The sequence below is a fragment of the Zonotrichia albicollis genome, chromosome 4 (genome assembly GCF_047830755.1).
Source record: "Zonotrichia albicollis isolate bZonAlb1 chromosome 4, bZonAlb1.hap1, whole genome shotgun sequence".
Taxonomy (NCBI): Eukaryota; Metazoa; Chordata; class Aves; order Passeriformes; family Passerellidae; genus Zonotrichia; species Zonotrichia albicollis.
Genome location: NC_133822.1, coordinates 17,168,899 through 17,189,019, shown reverse-complemented (window position 1 = coordinate 17,189,019; position 20,121 = coordinate 17,168,899). Strand labels below are relative to the sequence as shown.

The following is a 20,121-nucleotide window of genomic DNA, read 5'->3' as shown; positions in this document are numbered from 1 at the left end:
GGGTCAAAAGGGGAAAATCAGGTGTAGACATGTAGACATCCTTCCTCTGTCTCCTTTTCTGGTAAGAAACTTTGAATGGAATCACAAATGTTTCTTCAGCAAAAGGCTGTGAAGAATGCAGCAAGTAAAAATAATGCTTGCCTTGTACTTGCTTGTCAGTATCTGTGAAACCTGAGGTTGAGGGCATTTCCTGAAATTTACAGAAAATGAAAGGATAGGGAGAATTTGGAGTTACAGTGGTTATATCTAAAGCCTTGGTGTGTCTCTTCAAATGCAGGATCTGTGCTTCAGTGCTGTAATGATTGAGTAGAAGAATGTTAAGATTTATATTCTTCTGAAAAAGTAGTTGCAGCATCAAAAGGCAATAAACTGTGTAATCAAAATCTCAGGGGAGGATGTTTGCAAGCCCAGCGGTGGGCAGAGGCAGTAAAAGACCTTGTGGTGCTTGTGTGTGGAATTTTCTAAGGAAGACTTTTCTTCTTCAGCTCACATGTTCCCGCCTGAGACCTTGTCACTGTCATGAGACAGGAGAAGTGATTTCTCAGGAGATAAAGGTTGTGACTTCCTCTGGTTGTTTATAAGCCACTTTTGTAGTTCTTTTTAGCCTGGAGAAGAGTGCCTGTTGAGGGTGGTGTAGTGGGTGGGAGGGGAAGGAGGGTGGAAGAAGCAGAGCTGAACAATAGACATGTTGTAGATGGAGGCAAAAAGCTTCAAAGTCTCTTAACTCTTTAGTCAGGATTCTGTTCCCTTGGCCAGGTTGCTGCAATACCCCCATGAACAAATCCATGTCTGTAGGGATTTGCAGCTGTGCAAGTCTCCCCTTTGGATGAGGAACTGGAGCAGTGATGCTGGTTACCAATGGAAAGGGATGGCATGTTTTCAATAGCTGAAATATTAATGCAAGACTAAACCTCTGTTTATGAAATAGAGCAGCAGCTTTGCAGTAGTTGCTCTCCCTTAAGGAGCAGGGTGCTGGCTTTAGGGCAGTTTTTGAGTTCTGTCTGACTGAAGGTAGTATGTCACATCAGTTAATAAAATTCCCTCTCTCTCCCCTCTCCCAGTAATGACCATTTCCACAGAGAGCCAGTTTTTTCCTTGTTTCCAGTTGTTTGGTTGTGGACTAAATGAAATTATTGTGCTTTACTTGGGACTGTCAAGAACTGTCCCAAGTTCTTGACAGTCTGCAGCGTACAAACCCAGGATGCTGATGAGGACATTGATGATTTCCAGCCTGGCTGTGCTTCCTTGACAATTTGATGGTTTCACAGCAAATTGAGCAGCTGTTAGAGGAAACATTTTTCTTCCATGCATGACTGATTTGTTTAAAGAGAGTGGCCTGCATTTGCCATAAGAGGAGATTTCACTGGGGTGGAGGTTAGTGGGCAGGCAGTTCACTGTTATTTCTATCTGATCAGCTGTATTTGTTGTCTTAGAAACCTGCATTAACAGTAATATCAATGCTAAAGGGAGTGCTACCTAAATAGCTGAAATATCCAAGCACTGGCAAAGACACTCAGTTTGTTGGACAACCCAACCCTGAACAACCCTAAGTGGGTTTTTAAGTGATTTTATTTTTTTTTTGAGAAATACATCCTTCTTTAGACTGGTTCTTATGTGTGCATATCAGGTTAGGCACCCAGCTAGAGATGGCAATGTCAAACAAGTTGTTTTTTTTTTAAATCTTGGCTGCAAGATAGGTGAAAGTGTTGGTTGTCAGCTTCTAGAAGTGAGTGGGTTTGTGGTGTAGAAGGTAAGTGAGAATTATGGCTTCCACTGTAAGGTTGCCAAGTGCTCACTCAGAAAGATGCTGCCGATGTTTCCAACCAGAAGAGAAACTGAATTTGGGAAATGCCAGTCTGTGATAGCAAGTATGGCCAGGAAATAACTCAGCTTCTCTGCCAGCTGCTGTGTGATAGCTGCTCCTTCCTTCTGCCTTGACAGCAAGCTGCAGCCTGGGCAAAGATAAGGTTCTGGGAGGGAGGGACATACATGAAATTATCAGTAACAGCCACAGTCTTGGTAGTTTTGTAAGGCTGGAATACTTTTAAAATACAATTTGCTGGTTTTACCCGACTTACCACAGTAGTCTCTCAGATAGGGCTTTGACAGTGGTGTTTATTAAGTGTGAAAATGGGGACCTTGGATGTCATAAATTTACAGAAGCAGCATCAGGGGGGTTGCTTTGGCAGAGAACAAAAATAGTGTATTTTAGCAGTGAAAACACATATTTGTGCTATTATAGACAAGTTTCTGCACTCCAGCAGGGCCAGCACACTTCTTAAGTTGCAAGTGACCTTTCCAGGTTGGATCTAAGTCTTGGAAAGTTTGGGGCTGTTGCTGGGTAATCCTGAAAGCAGCAGTAGGAAATGTGTAACCATTTGTCCCTCTTGCACTGGATTGAGTGGCTGCATCCTGTGGGGTTTCCTCTGCTGAAGGAGAATGTGTACACCTGCACTAAATCCCCAGTTAGGCCAGCTCTGAAGCACAGCAGCTTCTCTGCAGTTTCTAGAAAAGGCATGACAAGGTGATTCCTCTGGTGCTTCCCTCATGAGTAAATTAAATCTGTAGATTTAAGGGATGCTGGAGTCCTCTGGGAATTGCACATAGTTTGGAAGTTTTGGTGCCATTTCCAGGGAACTGAACTATCACATGCTTTGAGAGGCTGAGGTACAGCAAAGGAGCTGACAGCTGTTGGATGAGAGTGGATTTATTATTGCTGTGCACTGCAGTTCAGTAGCAGGTAACCATATCCCTTCAAGTGTGTTCACCCTTGCTAGGATTAGTACTCAAAGTAAACTGTAAAATGCTGTCTTTATTTGGTGTTTCATACTGACCTGTCATATTTGATGATTTTTTTTCTCTAGATTTATCTTCTAGGGTTACTCTTGTTGGAAAATATTTCTCATGTTATTATGGTTCCATTTCAATTCTGCTTTTTCGAAGTGGAAATCTGTAGACGATGCACAGTAGTTTATGCTTTTAAATTATGCAGGCTTTGAGTATTAACTGAAATTATGGTTTCCTCAGGATATGATATAATGGTAAAGAAGAGACCTGCAGGAAGATGTATGAACTTTAGGAATACATTTTACAAATCTTTTTTCTAGAGGAGATTGTGTTTGTCTTCTCAGCAATGGTGCTATGAAGCAATTTCCTGCGGTGGAAGAAGTGCTGGTGAAAATGGAAATGGAGAAATGAAACAAATATGGATGAAAGAAAGTAATCTCTCTCCCACCTTCCACTTCTGAGTAACACAGAAACCATCCCAAGGAGAATAAAGTAGAAAACTGCAATGCCCAGAGTTCAGACTCTGAGATTTCTTGATACTTTTATGCAAGTGAGCACTTATTTCCCTTCAGTATCCTCACTGCTTGCATAAAATGCAGTGACAAATAAGCAAGACTGATTTTTTTTTTTCCCCCCCCAGGATGTGAGGAATCAAAGGGTCCAAATTTGAGGAAGCTCTGAAACCCCAGCTAGACTTCGTGATCAGTGTTTAACCTCAGTCATGTTCAGTTATACTTTGTCACTTTTAGTGGAATTTCAAAAGACTACACAAAAATTTGTGTCCTTTGCATTTTGGTGGCCAGCATCAAGTGCATTCCAGTGCTGTAATATGTGACACTGCATGGCTGTGGTGTCAACCTTAGCTTGAGTTGCAGGATCAGCTGAGTTGTTCTCTTCATGTGTCTTCAACTTAAATAATCCATGAACTTGTGCTGGACTTCCACAAGGTCATCCTGTGCCCCTCTGCATGGGGAAAACAAAGGGAAAACAAACATGGTGAATGTAATCAAAGTGGCAGATTATAGGTGAAGTTCAGAAAGTGGAATTAAAAGTGTTCCAGAAGCTGTAGTTTTCTAAGTGACCACAAGTACTTTAGAAAGCAGTTGGGGATGTAGATATGATATGCTATTGAGAATGGTGAGATGAGTACTGGGCAGAAAAATCTTAGTTTGGTAAGAAAATAGGTAGAAAAACCCCAAAACCAAAATAAAACCCCAAAGCTGAGAGAATGCTTGTTAACCCATGGTGTACCTTCTTTCCTAAGGTAACAGCTTTTTGTGGGAGTTGTCCTACTGGCCTTTAGCTATTTTCTATATAAAGGATGTGCTCAATTCAGCACAGAAAAACCAATTTGGTCCTTAACAGAACCCCTTTGTGTTGTTTATTGTTCTCCTTTGGTTGTGCATTGCAGATGTGCCTAAAGCCACACTCAAGTTTACTTCTGTGAATCCCTTCTCTCTTGGGTGAAATTCAGTTAAAAAATAGCAGAAAAGAATTGTTTGGATTGAGAAACATCTGTACAAGATCTTAAGGGCAAGGGAGGCAAGTGAGAAACTTGTGTTGGTCGATTGCTCTTCAGTGCTAAGAGCATTCCTCAGGTGGGTGGGATTGTTTCCGTTGCCGATGCAGTGGGTTTTTAGAAATTTAATCTTGGAAAATTAAAGCACATGAAATATTGAACTTTGCTGTGTGAGGTATTGTTGATAAAGATGTATTAAAAGTGAGGAGCTCTGGGATGAATTTTCTTAATGCAAAGCTGTGCAGTTTCACACGTGGTTGTGAAAGCTCTAATATTCCCTCCTCTAGGCCTGGCAATGTGTCCATTTGTGCAGAAGCACATTTGAAATCTGCACTGTGCATTTTGAGTCTTCTGCCTGTGCATAAGGCTTCTTCCTTTTAGTTGTGTGTGAAGAACACCAATCACTTGTTTTTAAAATTTTAAAAGTTTAATAGTAATAAAATGGTTGTAAAACTAGCAATATAATTAGAGTAATAAAAATTTGGACAATTAGGACAATATGAGACAATAAAAACAAAGAATTATGGACAGTCCAGGTACCTTTTTCTGGGCAAAATAAGCCCCAAAAAGGACACACATTAACAGAGGATTAACCCTTAAAAACAATAGCCCATTGGATATTCATACAGTTCATACATGATACATAAATTCCATTCAAACAAAAGATTCTGTGTCAGCTTCTTCCTCTACATCCTGAAGACAGCATCTTCAGGGCTGAGCAAGGCAGGACGAAGTTCGTCTCTTCTGATAAGGGAGCAATAAATTCTTTTTCTCCGAAAGATTTAGGTGTCCTGTGGCTGTTATCTCGCTGTGAGTACCTCATTCCTCTCTTTAAAAAAAGTATCTTACATAGCATAGTTTCTATTTTAACGTTATGGTATTACCTTAAACTATATTTAACACACTACTTAAAAAATTAATACAGCATAACTTTCTAACACAACACATATAATATTCATTTTAATATTTGCGAAAAGCCAATCATAAAATACACATTTTTCACGTTGTGCTACAGCTCTGCAATGAGGTATGAAAAGCAGGGAAAAAGAGGAAATAGTTTTGTGGAAAGGCATGTTTTTGTACCCCAAAACTTGTTGCATAAGAAACTCTGCCCCTGGGTTTAGCTGATTAGCAAACATCATCTTCACAGAGCAAGCTGGTATTACCTATTTCAGCAGCTGTAATTGTTCCTGTGTTCAGTGCAATCAAAAGTGCAGAAAGTTTCTGTGGCACTGGGTCATTTTTAATATTGTAGACTTGAAAGGTTCAGAGAAGGGCAGTAAAGATGCTGTGGGGATGACTTTTGTACCAGGGATACTTCACTAGTAGGGTAGGACTTGGCAAAGGGGTGCTCCAGGTCCTGTGTGCCACAAGATACTTGTGAAGTAGTTGGTGTGAATACAGTGTGTAGGCAGGAATTGCTCATTGCCTCTCTGGGAATAAAACCATTGCTTAAAGTTGGAAATTGGTAGGAAAGAAAACCCTTAGTTAGTGATGAAGACTGATTGGGTGAGCAGAATCCAAATTTACTGTGGTCTACCAATGCTTCTATACTGTTTTAGAAAGACTGGTAATGTTTGCTGCAATGATTAGATTAAAATCACATACACAAACTTATGCATATTACAACATCTCTTGCTTGCAGAGTTTAATGAAATTTTACTGTTCTGGTAAACCAGTCTGATTGAATCTTCTTTCAGTCCTCAAAGTTCTGTTTGCTCTTGCCAAGAGAAATCTGTTATCAAACCTCTTAAGCTAACCAGGTCCAAAGTCCATCATCTGTCTTGTGCCCCAATATCTCAACAAACCCCCAAGCCCCTAAAAAACTCCCAAACCAAACTAAACCAGCTCCTGTATGATAAAAGCTGTGGGTTTCATGGTCACAAACAATTGTAGGCTGTGAAAGTCTAGGTGTGTCCAAGGAGATGATGCCCAGTAGCAGTGTTTCTCTATGAGATGTAATACAGAGGGAATTTGAAATATTTCTTCTTTAATTTCATGCTATGCAGTTTTGGATTATCTGAATTTAGCTACTTTGTGGTATTTGTGTGCTGATCTTTTAGTAACTCTGTGGAGTTACTGGATATTTAACTTTGATCATTAAACTTCATTGTGTTGCAGGATAATACCCCAGTGTTAATCCCAAGAAACTCTTTAGAGACAGGAAAAATAAGCTCTTTGTGTCACTGTTTAATGAACCAAGGCAGATCAAAGTGCTGGCAGGGGGATGGTGTAGCAAGAGGTTAAACTGCAGTTCTGTGGTGTCTTGTCAGGACACTCTAGACACTTGATGACACTTATATTGATAATTGGTGTCTAAATAGGTCCTTGGTATCTTTCCTGTGTTTCCATGGATGCTCTTTGGCTCATCACTGGTTATGCTAGAGTAATCTACATATCAGAGAGCATTTTTGAAAAAGAATGGCTTAAAGCATGTTTCTCATTAGGTACAAGTGAAATATTTGGAAGGTATTTATTTATTTAACTGCTCTGTCTCTGTGGCAGGATGACAATATTGCCTTATCCTGACATGTGGAATAGTCAGGCAGGGCTGCTGAGTGACTTACTCAAACCAAAAGAGTTAAATAGCTGGTGTTGGGGGCAGACAACCCTCTTCTGGTGGTTTTTTGGCTTGAACTTTCATGACTTCTGTACAATCTGGATCATTTGTGAATGTTTCTTTTTAATTCAGTGTCTAAATGTGTGAAGGAGTTCCTTCAGAATGGGCAGGTACTATGGTTAGAGCTGTCTGGCTGCTCTCACTGTTTTATCTCCTGATTAGACTCCTTTCTCTGATGATTTCAGTGTGCAGAATTGTTGTGCCTCACACCCCTTGCACCCCCTCCAACTCCCCTTTGTTGCTGAGGAAGTAATTAAACTTTTGGGCCCTAAAATAAATGTTGAAAAAGACCCTTCAGGTGATGAGTTGTTAAGCCCTACAATCCCTGCTTTGCCCTCTACTTTGTGTTCTCCAGCTGGGCAGATTTGCAAGGCCAGAACCTCTTCTGGCTGCTTTTTTCTTCCTTAAGCCCTTTCCTAGGTGAGCTAGAGCCATCTCTTACTCCCTTTTTTTAATTCCAAAACACTGTATTTTCTTTTGAAAACCAGCTGAGACCTTCCTTTTCCTAAACTTTTCCTGCGAATTGTAGAATTGGTAGTTGTGTTTGAGGATTCTCTTTGCCCTGAGCCCTGCTCCCCCCATTCCAAAGTCTATAAATACCCCTGGGGCCGAGCAAAGTCCTTAAATACATGAGACATGCATTGAGTGTTTGTAACTTTGACTGGCAGGGCTGTCTGTGCTCTTAGGCACAGCAGGAATGACCAGTTCCTAAAAGGACTTCGTGGTATTATATTCATTAATCTTGCTGTGTTCTGGCTTTAATTCTGGGTAGATTAATGCAGAAGAGGCAGTTTCTGGAGGGGGGGAGGTTAAAACAGTAGGAGCTGCAGGAAAAGGTTGGGAAACAGATTGTAGGTTTCAGAGATTGGTGTAGGATAGCAAGACCAATTTTGTTGAGTTTGGTAACAACATGATTGAAATGGAAAAAGCAAAGCAGCTCAAAAGACACCACCAGATAGATGAGATACAGGAAACACTTCTCTAGTGATCAATTTCCAAATAGAATAATTATGGTAACCTCTTTAAAAACATGCTTTAGAAGTCAGGATGGTATGTAGTTACACCTGGTTAGAGTTATGTCTATTTAGATACCTGGAATATATGGTGCATATGGATGTGTGGAATATATGGAATATATGGGTGTGTGCATGCCACACTTGGTGGGGTAGAATAGTTTAATGTAAGAACTCTGTCTAAATAACTATTTAGTGCAATACAGCAGTTTACTTTAGGGTGTTATGGATGAATAATGTGATGGTTGGCTCTCACAATTGAGATGAATATTAGGTATATGTTAAGAGAAGTTTTGTAGATATATAGTGATGTTATATGTTAAAAACGCCAATCACTTGTTTTTAAAATTTTAAAAAGTTTAATGATAATAGAATGGTTGTAAAAATAGCAATATAATTAGAGTAATAATAATTTGGACGATTTGGATTGGGATAATGTGAGACAATAGAAACAAAGAGTTACAGATGTCCAGGTACCTCTTTCTGGGCAAAATAAGCCCAGAAAAGGACACATGTTAACAGAGGATTAACCCTTAAAAGCAACAGCCTGTTGCATATTCATACACCTCATACATGATGCATAAATTCCATTCAAACACAGGATTCTGTCTGGTCAGTGTCAGCTTCTTCCTGTTAATCCTAATGGTGTCTTCTGGGCTGAGCGAGGTGGGAAGAACTTTGTTTCTTCTGATAAGAGGGCAATAAATTCTTTTTCTCTGAAAGATTTAGGTGTCCTGTGGCTGCTATCTTGGTACGAGTCCTTTCTTTAAAAAAAAAGTATCCTACATAGCATAGTTTCTATTTTAACATTGTTATAACCTAAAACTATATTTAACACACTACTTAAGAGAATGAATACAGCATAACTTTCTAACATAACACATATAATGTTCATTTTAATATTTGCAAAAAGCCAATCATAAAATACACATTTTTCATATTATTGTAATATATCTTTTCACTGCCTTTGTAATTGCCTTGGTAGTCAGGACATTTGGGGAGGGTCACCTTATTATTAAGAGGTATGGCATAACAACATCTGAACTCCAATTGAGATGTAACAAAGTGATCTCCACAGATGGATGGTGGAGGAGGAGCTGACTGACAAAACTCTGGGAGGGCCTCAGGGAATAAAAGGCAGAGAATCCATTTTGCGGAAGAGCACATGGCTGCTGGTCACGGAGACTCCTGGCACTGTAATTTTTCCTTATTCAGTCCTTTGTTGTATTTTTGTTAAGGTTTAATAAACCTTTGAAATTTTAGAAGTGAGCATCATTTCTCACAAGGCTAAGGAGGAGAGTTGTATCTGTGACATCTGTCTTGCCCCTGTTGCTGCTGTTACCCTGATGCCTTCCATTTTTAGCCAAAGTTCTGCCAGTAAAATGTTTTCCTTCTGTATCACCTGCCTTCCAGCTATTGCTTGCCACTGAACTTTAGAAGTTCACTGGAGTCCTGCTTTCATAAGGTCAAGCTGAAGGGATTAAGTGGTGTCCCTGTATGTAGTCTTGGGAAGAAGCCTGAACTTCAGATTTCTGATGATCTGGTTAGCTGGCAACTGTCTCTAGAGAGGGAACATCCATTCTTATTTTATAATTGCATGATTGCAACCTTATACCATCAAAGGTAGCTTTAATATATGTGAAGCACTTCTTACATTGTCCTTGCAAAATACTTGGCTAAACTCAGAAAGAAAATTAAGTACAGTGTGAGTTGCTTAGAACTCTCATTTTGTCACCATACTGGGGTTGTAAAGATCTTCATTAGTGTTTAATTAACTCCTAAACATCTAAGGATAGTTATTTTACAGAATGATCACTGTGGCAGTGTTGGATGAAATGAGTTTTATAATGTTTCGCAGTGAGGAGAATCTCCTGGCAGACTAAAGGAATAAAAGCATAACAAGAAACCTTGTCTAGCTGAAATTATTGTTCTTCTAAGCTCTGAGTGGTACATGCTGAAAAAAATTACTATCCACTGAATGAAAAGTCTTTTATTCTATTCTTTTGAAGCAAAATAATAACCTGACTCTTCCTTTTATCCAATGATTTTTTGGAAGGCATTAAAAAATAAATTCACTATTTTCTATGTGGATATGAAGTCAATTCCCTGAAATGAATGCTCAGTATAAAAACCTAATAGGTAAGAAGAAAGACATTTATTGCATAGCAGTTGGCATAAATTTTGCTTCTAATGAGGATAAAATACATGTAAATGTATAATTACAGTAATTGTTGTAGTTAGGATTTGTTCATGACAAACGTCTCATAATTATATAACCTACTTTGGGTTTATTAAGATTTATAGTCTGAACTCTTAATTCCATTTTATTCCTTTAGAAGTGGGATTTGCTAGGGGAGGAGCATTTTCAGGAAGCTGACTTCATGCTCTCAACTATAGACATTTACAATTTTCTTCTTGGCAAAGCTGGAAGGCTTCTAGTGAGAAGCTGTAAATGACCAAAATTACTGTAATGTGGGGATGGAATAGTGAAAGGCATTTCTGAGTGGACATACTGGATCTGACAGTTTCAGGCTTTTAAATTGTAAAAGATTTTCTCCCTCTCAATTTTTAAGTTCTGGTTACAAATAAAAATGTTTTGTCTCCTTTGCAAGGTAATGTAATTTAGTAGTAGCTTTTAAAGGCTATTTCTTCTTGTGTGCTGTTGCACATCCTTGCTGCTTCTACTAGAATTGAAAAAAAGCTGTTTTGCTGTGGTTTGGCTCTTTTTGGCTTCAAGACGAGTCCTTTAGCCACTGCAGTCACAACAGTCACAGCATCCTTAGGCTGGTTTTAATTACAGCAGAATCTGCAAGCATCTCTGAAGCAAGGAAAAGAGTTTTACATCTCATCAGCTGCAGGTGGGGTTGAAATTGCCAGTGATCCAATGTGGCTCTAAAGGTTTCCAGGGTTTTTCCCCTGCATTGTGCTGCAGTGCTGAAATAGGTTCAGTGCTGCAGCACTTTTCTCCCCAGGTTTTCTGTTTAGACTAAGGTTGAATCTGTGGAATCTCTTTGTTCTGTGTTCCCCAGCAAGGGTAAAAGCACACACAGAGTCCTGGTATTCTGCAGGGTATAACCACCCAGAAATGTATATGCTAAATAAATATGCTATAACCACCCCAAATAACTATTTGAGCATAGTAAATTCCTGTGGTTTATAGCCTAAAACACACCTGATGGTGTCAGCAGCTCATGGACAGTTTCTCAGAGTTTTGCACGTACTGTAAGAACCTAGAAGTGATCAATAAACCCTTTGTTATAATGCTGGATTTAGATAATTTAATTTTGCATTATAAATCTAGGAGTGCCTTGCCTAGACTTACTTTGTTTATGGAGCAAACCAAAGCAAAGTATTTCTGAACACTAGAGCCCTTTCAGAAGGGGTTCTTACAGAATGTACATTCATTTTTTAGCTTTTCCTTTGTCTGTCTTAGAACTTCAGAGGAACTCAGGGCAATCCTCTTTCCTCCTCCTTCCCTATCTAATTGAGGTTGGGAATTCAGGCACTCTAACCCCACGAGATTTTGAGTTTCTTTGAGGCTATAAGTTAGTCACTATAAATGTGTGCCATTTTCTGCTCTTTGCTAAATATAGAGGCAGGACTGGGTCATGGTGTCCTCAGCTGTTACAGGTACCACAGGAACTTTCTTAACCAAGCTGAGCTTTGTCTCAGCTGCAGGGATTTTTGCCTTCACTATTCCAGCTGAGGGTGCTGCTCCTCAACTTCGTGGCTTGGATGCTTAGGAATCAGCTTTGGATTTCCAGCCTGCACGTGTGTCAGTGGCTCATTTAGAGACATTTGGCCTTGTGTCAGTGAGGTTTAGCCTTAAACCTGAAGAGTTCCTTTTCTCTTCTTGATATTCCTGTGTGAATGTACAGGCCAGTGATAATTCAGAGTGGTTTTGTGAGTCTGAACACACTGGACTCCACTCTTGCATGTTCTCAGGTGTAACTATTTGCTTTACACAGTCCTGTGCCCTAAGGAGACATTCCTGTGATGAAGATGCCCAGGATCCTGTATTTAATCTCTCCAGCACTTGATTCCATTTGTCCACTGGAAAAAAATGGATAGTCCTTAAGGACTCAAGTATTTAGTGAAGATTTTATTCAGGATTGCACATTATGTTCCATGCTGCCATAAGTAATTGAAACTACTTCACTGCAGTCATGCAAATAAAGTAATTGCGGTGTGGCCCGGAATTAGCCTGCACTGGGAACTAACTACCTTGGCCTTTTTCTGTTCTCCCTCAGCCTTTCCATTTTTTTTTAATTAGCTATATGCATATTTTCAAATACTGTCCTGCTTGATGTTGATTAACATATTCTGTAATCTGTCAGTGGATTTTTATTGTGGTTTCAATATTGCTTTTTTATTTAGTTTGGAGACACTTAATCTTTTTCTTTCAGTCATACATCTACCTCCTAAAATTTTGAAAGTCTAATCTCCTGCCTACCCCAGTAATTAAAGATTGGAAGAAAGATTTGTCTGGCAAATACTGCACATGGGGTGAAGTAGGAAAATGTGCTGAGGATGTCCTGTGAAGGGTAGATGTTGTGGAGGAGGGGTTGTACATACACCTCCACCTGTCTTGCTATCTTGTACATAACAACCATACATTATCCCCACTATCTATTTCAGGTTTTTGTTGTTTGCCAGCAATATAATTTGTATTTCTTTTAGAGTTTCTCTCCTCACATGTTTAAAACAGCTTGGTTATAACAGCCTTGGGGCTTTGGGGAGGGGATGCAGTCACTCCATACCGTGGTAATCAGCTCTGGCACAGGACACAGGCACAGGACTGCATTCTCTTCTTATCTTTAACAATACAAGAGGTGCAGCTCCCTTGACTGTTTTATTACAGCTAAGAGCTTTGAAGAGTTTCACAAAATGAGATGTCACCTCTGCTGTGCCTCCTTTTCTTGGGGAGAGGCCAACTGCAGTGCTATTGCTGATGCTGATGTCATTCATCTCCTTGAGTGAGACTTCGTGGCATCTTCCTCTTCCCATTTTTGTCCTTCTCCTGCCACTTTTTATTGTGTGATTGGGATTCAAGACTTGTGAGCTCATCATTTCCTTGAGTTGGATTTTGTTCCTTTGTCATAGAGAGGGTGAATTACAGTCTCAGGTACATTCTTGTTTCTGTGTATTGGTTTAAGGAAGGCATCAGTAGTTAGTTCCTGAAGGACTGGCTGTAATCCCCCCGACCCCATAAGAACTGTAGGCACCTTGTGGCTTCAGGTCATAACCTGGAGCACGTGCTGTCACCACATGTCTTTGAAAGTGCTTGAGTGTGGCTTTGATGTGTTCTCCCTCAGGGCATTGGCCCTGCACTTCTTCACAGCACAGGCAGAGCCAGGTATTGTATTTGCGGGGGGCCTCGATGAAGGAAGGAATGGTGAATCTGACTCCATGCTCTCAGAAGGCTAATTTATTATTTTATGATACTATAATATATTAAAGAATACTATACTATATTATACTAAAGAATATAGAAAGGATACTTACTGAATGCTAAAAAGCTGATAATGAAAACTCATGACTCTCTCCAGAGTCTTGACGCAGACTGGCACCGATTGGCCAAAGAGTGAAAACAACTCACACCAGAATCCAATGCAACAGTCTCCAAACACATTCCAAAGGAGCAAAACAGAGGAGAAACAAATGAAATAATTACTGTTTTCCTTTTTCTGTGAGGCTTCTCAGCTTGCCAGAAGAAAAACCCTGGGTGAAGGGATTTTTCAGAGAATGTGAATGCCACAAGCCAGGGGCTGCTCCTGGGCCCTGACCTTGTGCCCTGCCTGTGGGGCAGAGGGGCAGATTGGTTGCTGGAATGGGCTTGACAATGTCCCAGGGTAGCCTGTGGGCTCAGGCCAAGTGGCAGCACTGGGTCTGTGTGTTAGCATTCAGGAACAAAATCATGGAATGGTTATATGCAGGGGCTTTCATTGAGAGCTCTGGGTGTCAGGGGACACAAACCCAAATTTGACTCCAACATGCTTTCAGACCAAACATGTTTTATATTCTATCGTTATATAACTTACATATTAATTATTAAACTTACATTATTCTGTTGTATACACTGATTTCATCCAAGCATGAATTTCTCGTGATCCCCTCAAACCTCTAACACAGTTTCCCATGATTCTTTAAACAATAATTATCTCTAACCGCATCTAACAATTATATCATTTATCGTATACTGAGTACACAGGTGCAGTTTCACATGATCTAGCAAATACAAGGCCGAACATTTCCCAGGGCCTACTAAGCCTAACTTTCTTTCTACCTCCCTGAATTTTGTAATTTTAAAATCTTTCTCTATCATGTGCACCACAGAAGAACTTATAACTATGATTCTGGTGTGTTAAGTACAACAAAAGTGAGACCCTCATTCACAACTCTCATATCCCCTTTTCTGTGCCTCCTAGGGTGTTTCAAAGATGACCGTATTGTGTTCTGGACTTGGATGTTCTCAACCTATTTCATGGAGAAGTGGGCCCCCCGGCAGGATGACATGCTCTTCTACGTGCGTCGGAAACTGTCCTACGTCACTGGGGAGAGCACTGAGGGCAAAAAGGTGAGTAACAATGTGTTTTAACTTGGGAAGCCTAAGGCAGTACCTTAGGGGTTTGGTGGTGTTGTGGGGTACCTGACATATCTGAAGAATTGCAAAGCAAGGATGAGGAATTTGCAGCTCTGCTCACCACAAGATGTGATACAAAATTGGTCCATGAGGAAATACCATGGTTAAGGTTGTGAATGCCAAGTGACCCTAACTTGGCAGGGGATTGGACTGGGTCATCTCCAGAGGTCTCTTCCAACCCTAATGATTCTGTGATTCTGTAACATCAGCAGCAGTGTAAACGAGGTGCATTGTTAGAGACTTGAGAAAGTCAGAAATCTTGCCTGCCTTTTTGGAAAGCTGATTTTGGTTTTGCTTCTCAGTGATGATATTTTATAAACTCAAAGCACAAGTCTGTAGGAAGAGAGTAAAAAAGGAGAAGATAGTGACACTGGTATGTCTAGAAGAAAACTGGCTGAGATTACCAGAGTATCAGCAATGAACATCTGTTGGGTGCACTCAGTAGCAGAACACACGCAGCCTCCTGGAGCTGGGACACAGCAGTGACAAACAGCAGAGAAACTCCTGTACTCTCAGAATCTACATTTAAGACAATGTAAAGAACTCATAAAGAACTATTGTTCCTTGCAAGCACAGTCAGGTATCCTAGTGCTGCTGCACAGATATTTTCCCAGGGGAGATCTGAGCAACATCTTAGATTCCATGGCAGTTTTCATCTTAGGTGGGGGAAACAGAAGCCAGAGGTAGGATGGTGTTACTGGGAATTAAGGTTGGTGGCTATAGGAAGGTAAACGGAGAAGGAAAAGACTGGGATTGATTTCCTGACACATGTAAATAATTGACACTGCTGTTGAATCACAGGTGTTTGTGCAAGGTGTCTGTGAAAGTGTTTGTGACCAGCTGTACAAGAGTTCTCTGGGTTCACATGTGCTGGTGTAAAGAGCCACAGTTGTCAGCCCCCTTGAGAAAAAGATTCCAGAAGGTTTTCCCACACTTTTGATGGAGATACAGAAAATGGACAGACTTATCTTCTCTCTTCTCCCTAGCCCTCCAATTTCCACCATGACAACCACTAAGGAGAAGATGGAAAAATATTCTCTATCAGATGAGTGGTTTAGTCTTCAGCTTGTGTATTTGGAGTTTACTACTTATGGGGGAAACTTCCATCCTGATGGTTGTTTCAGTGACTATAAAAGCATCTCTGTTTCACATCAAATGATATTATGGCTTTATTCAGCCTGGTAAAAGCATGGGCTGTTTAACCTCTTGTCCTTCTCAACAAGGAAAGTGAATCTCAGAAACAGCCTAGTTGCTTAAATCCATTGTCATGGTTTGACCAGGAAGGAGTGGGAATTCTGGGAAGCTGTGGTCAAACCAATGAAGGTTTTGGGTTTGAGACTGGCGTCCGGTGTGGCCAGTGGGGTTTGGACACACCTCCGAGAATACACAGGGGTTAAAAGCAAGGCACTGCCCTGGCACTTCCTCTTTTGGACATCGTCGGGGGAAGAGGTCAGATCTCTTCCCCCGCCCGGCCCGCTGCTGCTGGGCGGGGGAGGGGCCGCCATGCGGGAGGCCTGGGGCCTGGACAGAGGTGGGGGTTGAGGGGGCTTTCAAGGATGGAAGGGTGGGGGAGCCCCAAGAGACATCGAGACAATCGGGCAGCCAGCCCCCCCCCAGGAGAGAGAGAGAGAGCCGGCGGCACCGAATGTGATGGCAGCCAGCCAGGAGGAGAAGGGGGGAGGGAGCCCGGCCGGCCGCAGCAGCAGCACGTGTGGGAGTATCATCTCGTCCCAGGACAGACAGAGACTGAAAACTTTTAACCCTTTCTTGCATGATTGGGGCCTTGCAAAAATGCTAATCCTCCTCGAAGCTGAATAAGAAGGGAGATGAGAGATGAGATAAGATAAGGACCTGGCCCGGAGAATGTGGAGATGATTGGATGGGGAGAGATGATTTGGAGTGGCCTTTTGGCTGGACTTTTCTCGTGGCTATGGACTCAGTTGTTCCTGTGACACAGACTGCATTTAGGGGGAGGCAGTGCCTCAAAACCAGGAAGGTTCTTTGTGAGGACCCCCCGGCCCCAGGGGGTTGGAAAAATATGGGGGGGACAGAGGTCCCAAAAGCAGAGACTGTGCCTTTTTGGAGTGAGACAAGGCATCCTTGAAAGACAACCCTAAAAGCAGCTCTGGTCCATGCCGTCAGTGGTGAGAGCACTGGGCATGGAAGGACGATGTTACAAGCGGCAGAAGGACTTTTTTTTTCTTCCGGGCGGTGCCGAAGTAACAGAGAAGCACACGAGGTTTCAGTGTGTTTCCAGGAGAAGCCTATGGAACGAGAAGGACTCCTTTCCTCTTCATGAACTGATGTTTGAGTATACTAAAGTGTCGTGCCGGGCTGGGCAGTTGTTTTGGGAGAATGTATTGGATTGGGAAAGTCAGGTGGTGGGGGAGGAGGAAAATGGTTTTTTTTGTAAGGTTTTCAATTCTTTTCTTCTTTTTTTTCCCTTATAGTCCCTCCCTATTTTCCTGTAGTTTAAGTAATAAAGTGGTCTTTATGTTTAAGTTAGAGCCTGTTTTGCTTATTCCTGGTCACATCTCACAGCAGACACCAGGGTGAGGCATTTTCATGGGGGGCACTGGCTCTGTGCCAGGCTCAAACCATGACATCCATTCACAGACCACTGATCAATCTAACTGATTCATTAGCTTAAAGTGTCTGAAGCTCTTGTGGATAGATGACAGTGCCATAAACTCTTGTATTTGCTCTCTCAGAGCATTATTTAAGCTCTTTTAAAAGCACCATAAATAATTTTTATTTGTGAGGAGGCTGCAGAAGTGGTGGTTACCACGAAATCAGCGTTAGTGAATCATGTGGGGTAGGAGCTGGGATGGGGAGTGGGCCTTTATAGCACACACAGCATTTTGTAACTCTCCTGTGGCTGGCTTTATTTTGCATGGCTTCTGAGAATTGAGCCTTTCCTATGACTTTGAAGTACGTCAATTGCTTTGTGAAACTTCATAGTTGGTGATTCATTGGTACTTGTTCAGCTGCCCTCCTGTCAGATTTCACTCGACTGCTTTGTAGTTCTAACTCCTCTTTTATCTGATTTTTGAGCCTGCCCAGTGCAGTGAGACACCAAACAACTACTCCTACACATCAAATTATGACTACATAGGTTTTTAATTTACTTTGTAGTTTTGGACATTCTTCCTCGAAAAATTATGCCAAAATGCCAAAGTGATACTGTTAAAGGGGAGGGAGAGAGAGACTGGTGTCTGTAGGAGCTGGATAGAAGTGTAAACCTCCCTGCCACCCACCAAGCTGTGCTCTCATTTAGCTTTCCAGGGACAGACTGAAAAGGCAAATGAAGGGGAGAGTTCAGAGTTGTTTGGGGACATTTAGGACCACAACTGGAGCTGTGCTGTTGGCTCCTGCTTTATGCCAGGCTGAGTCAAATGGTCTGGTGATGATTCCTTCATGGACCACATTGAGGATGACTCTGTAATCTGGGTGTTCAGTGAAGCAAGGTCATTGTAGTTCTTCCACAAACACTACTACCTGTGTGCTCTGTGCATAGCTGGCTGCTGCAGGTGTTGGCTGCAGAATGCTGGCAGAGGTGACTCGGTGCCATGTCAGCCCAGAACATTAGTTTATGTTCATGAAAATAAAATTTGTGCAGCTTTGAGGATAGCAATCATCATGCTGATGACAATGACAAAAGGGGCTGAGTGGGGACATGCTGTTTGTCTGAATGCTGACAATGGTGGTGTTTGTTTGTGTCATTTCCATGCCCTGCTGTGATGGTGTGTGTCAGTGGGAAATAAGTGTCAATGAATCCAGTGGTTCCCAGGCTTTGGTGCCTGAACTGTCTGATTAAACATAGCTCCTGCTTGTGGGTTTGGATTTTTCTGTGCTTACTGGAGCTGGAAGAGTGTTGGCAATAACATTTGGTTTTAAATTGAAGTGTAACAAAGAAAACACATAAAAAAACTGATAGAATTGAGATTAGATGTTCTGTTCAGTTTTAAAACTGAATGAGAAGGGCTTTGGATGAGTCACAACAGCTTGAAGTAATAAATTTTACCATTTGGTATATCCAGTAGGTGCTGGTGGTAAACTTCTCCACCATCATTTATTTTATTTTAAAAGGCCTTTTAAATTATCTGCTTTGCACTCTGCCTGGCCTAAGTGACTTTCCATTTGCTTCTCTTTTCCTTCCCACCAATTTTTAAACTGAGCATAGATGGGTGAAACAGCAATTAAGTTCCTAATATGTGAATGCCAGGGCAGAACTTCCATATTGAATTCTGGGCTATATCCACTACACAGACTCCTATGTACATTAAATTCTGTCTTTCCTTGGCATGTCACAGTAACACTCTTGCAGTTTTTCTTGCCAAGATTTGAAGATGCCTCTTCTCTTGGTGTCTTGTGTCAGGTTCTTTGCAGACCAAGGCACTGTGTAGTGTAGCTTTTCACAAGGTTAAGGAATTTAGCAGAGTTTTGTAAAGTGGAATCCCTTTGACTTGTCACTTTATATTAAGTCAAGACTCAAAAACAGTTTTGCTGCTGCCTCTCATGCCAGCTGGTGTGACCTACTGGAAAATGTAAGCCCTGATCCTCACTTCCACAGGGTCTTGGACACTGCAGGCTTGAAAGGTTAACGTGGTTGGACTTAGGATTATGATTTTAAAATGCTGTTAGGTCAAGATTGACTATCTCTGATCTTTCTGTAGAGAGCAGCTTTACTTTCTCCTGGGAATCCAAAAGATGCAAGTATACAGTGTTACACAGCAAAGAAAGATAAAACTTCAGAGAAAGACCAACAAGTTGTATTCTGCTTTTCATTGTGCCTTGTCACCTGAAAAGGTGCCACATCTATAGGGCAAAACAATAAAAAAGATAAATGTAAGATACCCTGGGCATATGTTCTGAGCTTGCCTGGATATTGGAGTAGTTCCTATTTTCTTCAGCATCTTGTGAATGTGGAGGAGTAGAGTTGCTGGCAATTTCACAAGATAGTCATTAGGCCTGTTAAGTCTGCAAAAAGCTCAAGCTATTGATGTTGAAACTGCAGCTTCAGAGACAGAACTGAACAGAGTTATGCGCATCTGGACCTGTGACTCAACAAATAGTGCTTGTGGTGTGACCAGGCAGTTTCCAAACCTAAATTACTTCAGGCACATGACTGGCACAGAAAATCACAGGATTTTCCTAACTGAATCTGTAAATCACTGCCTGCCTGCCTGGAAGATTCAACAGCCTGAACTCAGCATCTAATAAAAATACAAGTTTTAAGAATCTTTCATTGCTGGCTCTTTTCCAGTGCTAAGGTTTTTTCCAGCACTGCAAGCAAAGAGGATGTCTCCAGAAGAGCTCTGTGCTGTGCTTCACGGCAGTCCCCTGTACCACCCAAATGCTGAAGAGAAAAACAAATAGCCAAAAATTGAATCTTTTTTCTTGGAAAGGTTTTCTCCTTGTTCATGGGTAGTATGAGGGAACAATTATTCCCACACTTCCAAGTTGATACAGAATCAGCTGTTGTGCCTGAGCGCTTCCATTGTGCTGAACTTGCAGAGGTGTTTCTCTGGCTCCTGCA

The 20,121-nt window shown here is 41.3% G+C and overlaps 1 protein-coding gene across 3 annotated transcripts in view; it reads left to right on the top strand.

The window, feature by feature from the left end:
* Nucleotides 1-20,121, top strand: part of KIAA0930 (KIAA0930 ortholog) — a 57,638-nt gene that overhangs the window by 9,200 nt on the left and 28,317 nt on the right. For all 3 annotated transcript variants that reach the window (XM_026790954.2, XM_005482697.4, XM_005482696.4), the window contains exon 2: nt 14,368-14,516. In XM_026790954.2, the coding sequence (XP_026646755.1) occupies nt 14,368-14,516 (149 nt within the window). The remainder of the gene's footprint in view (nt 1-14,367; nt 14,517-20,121) is intronic.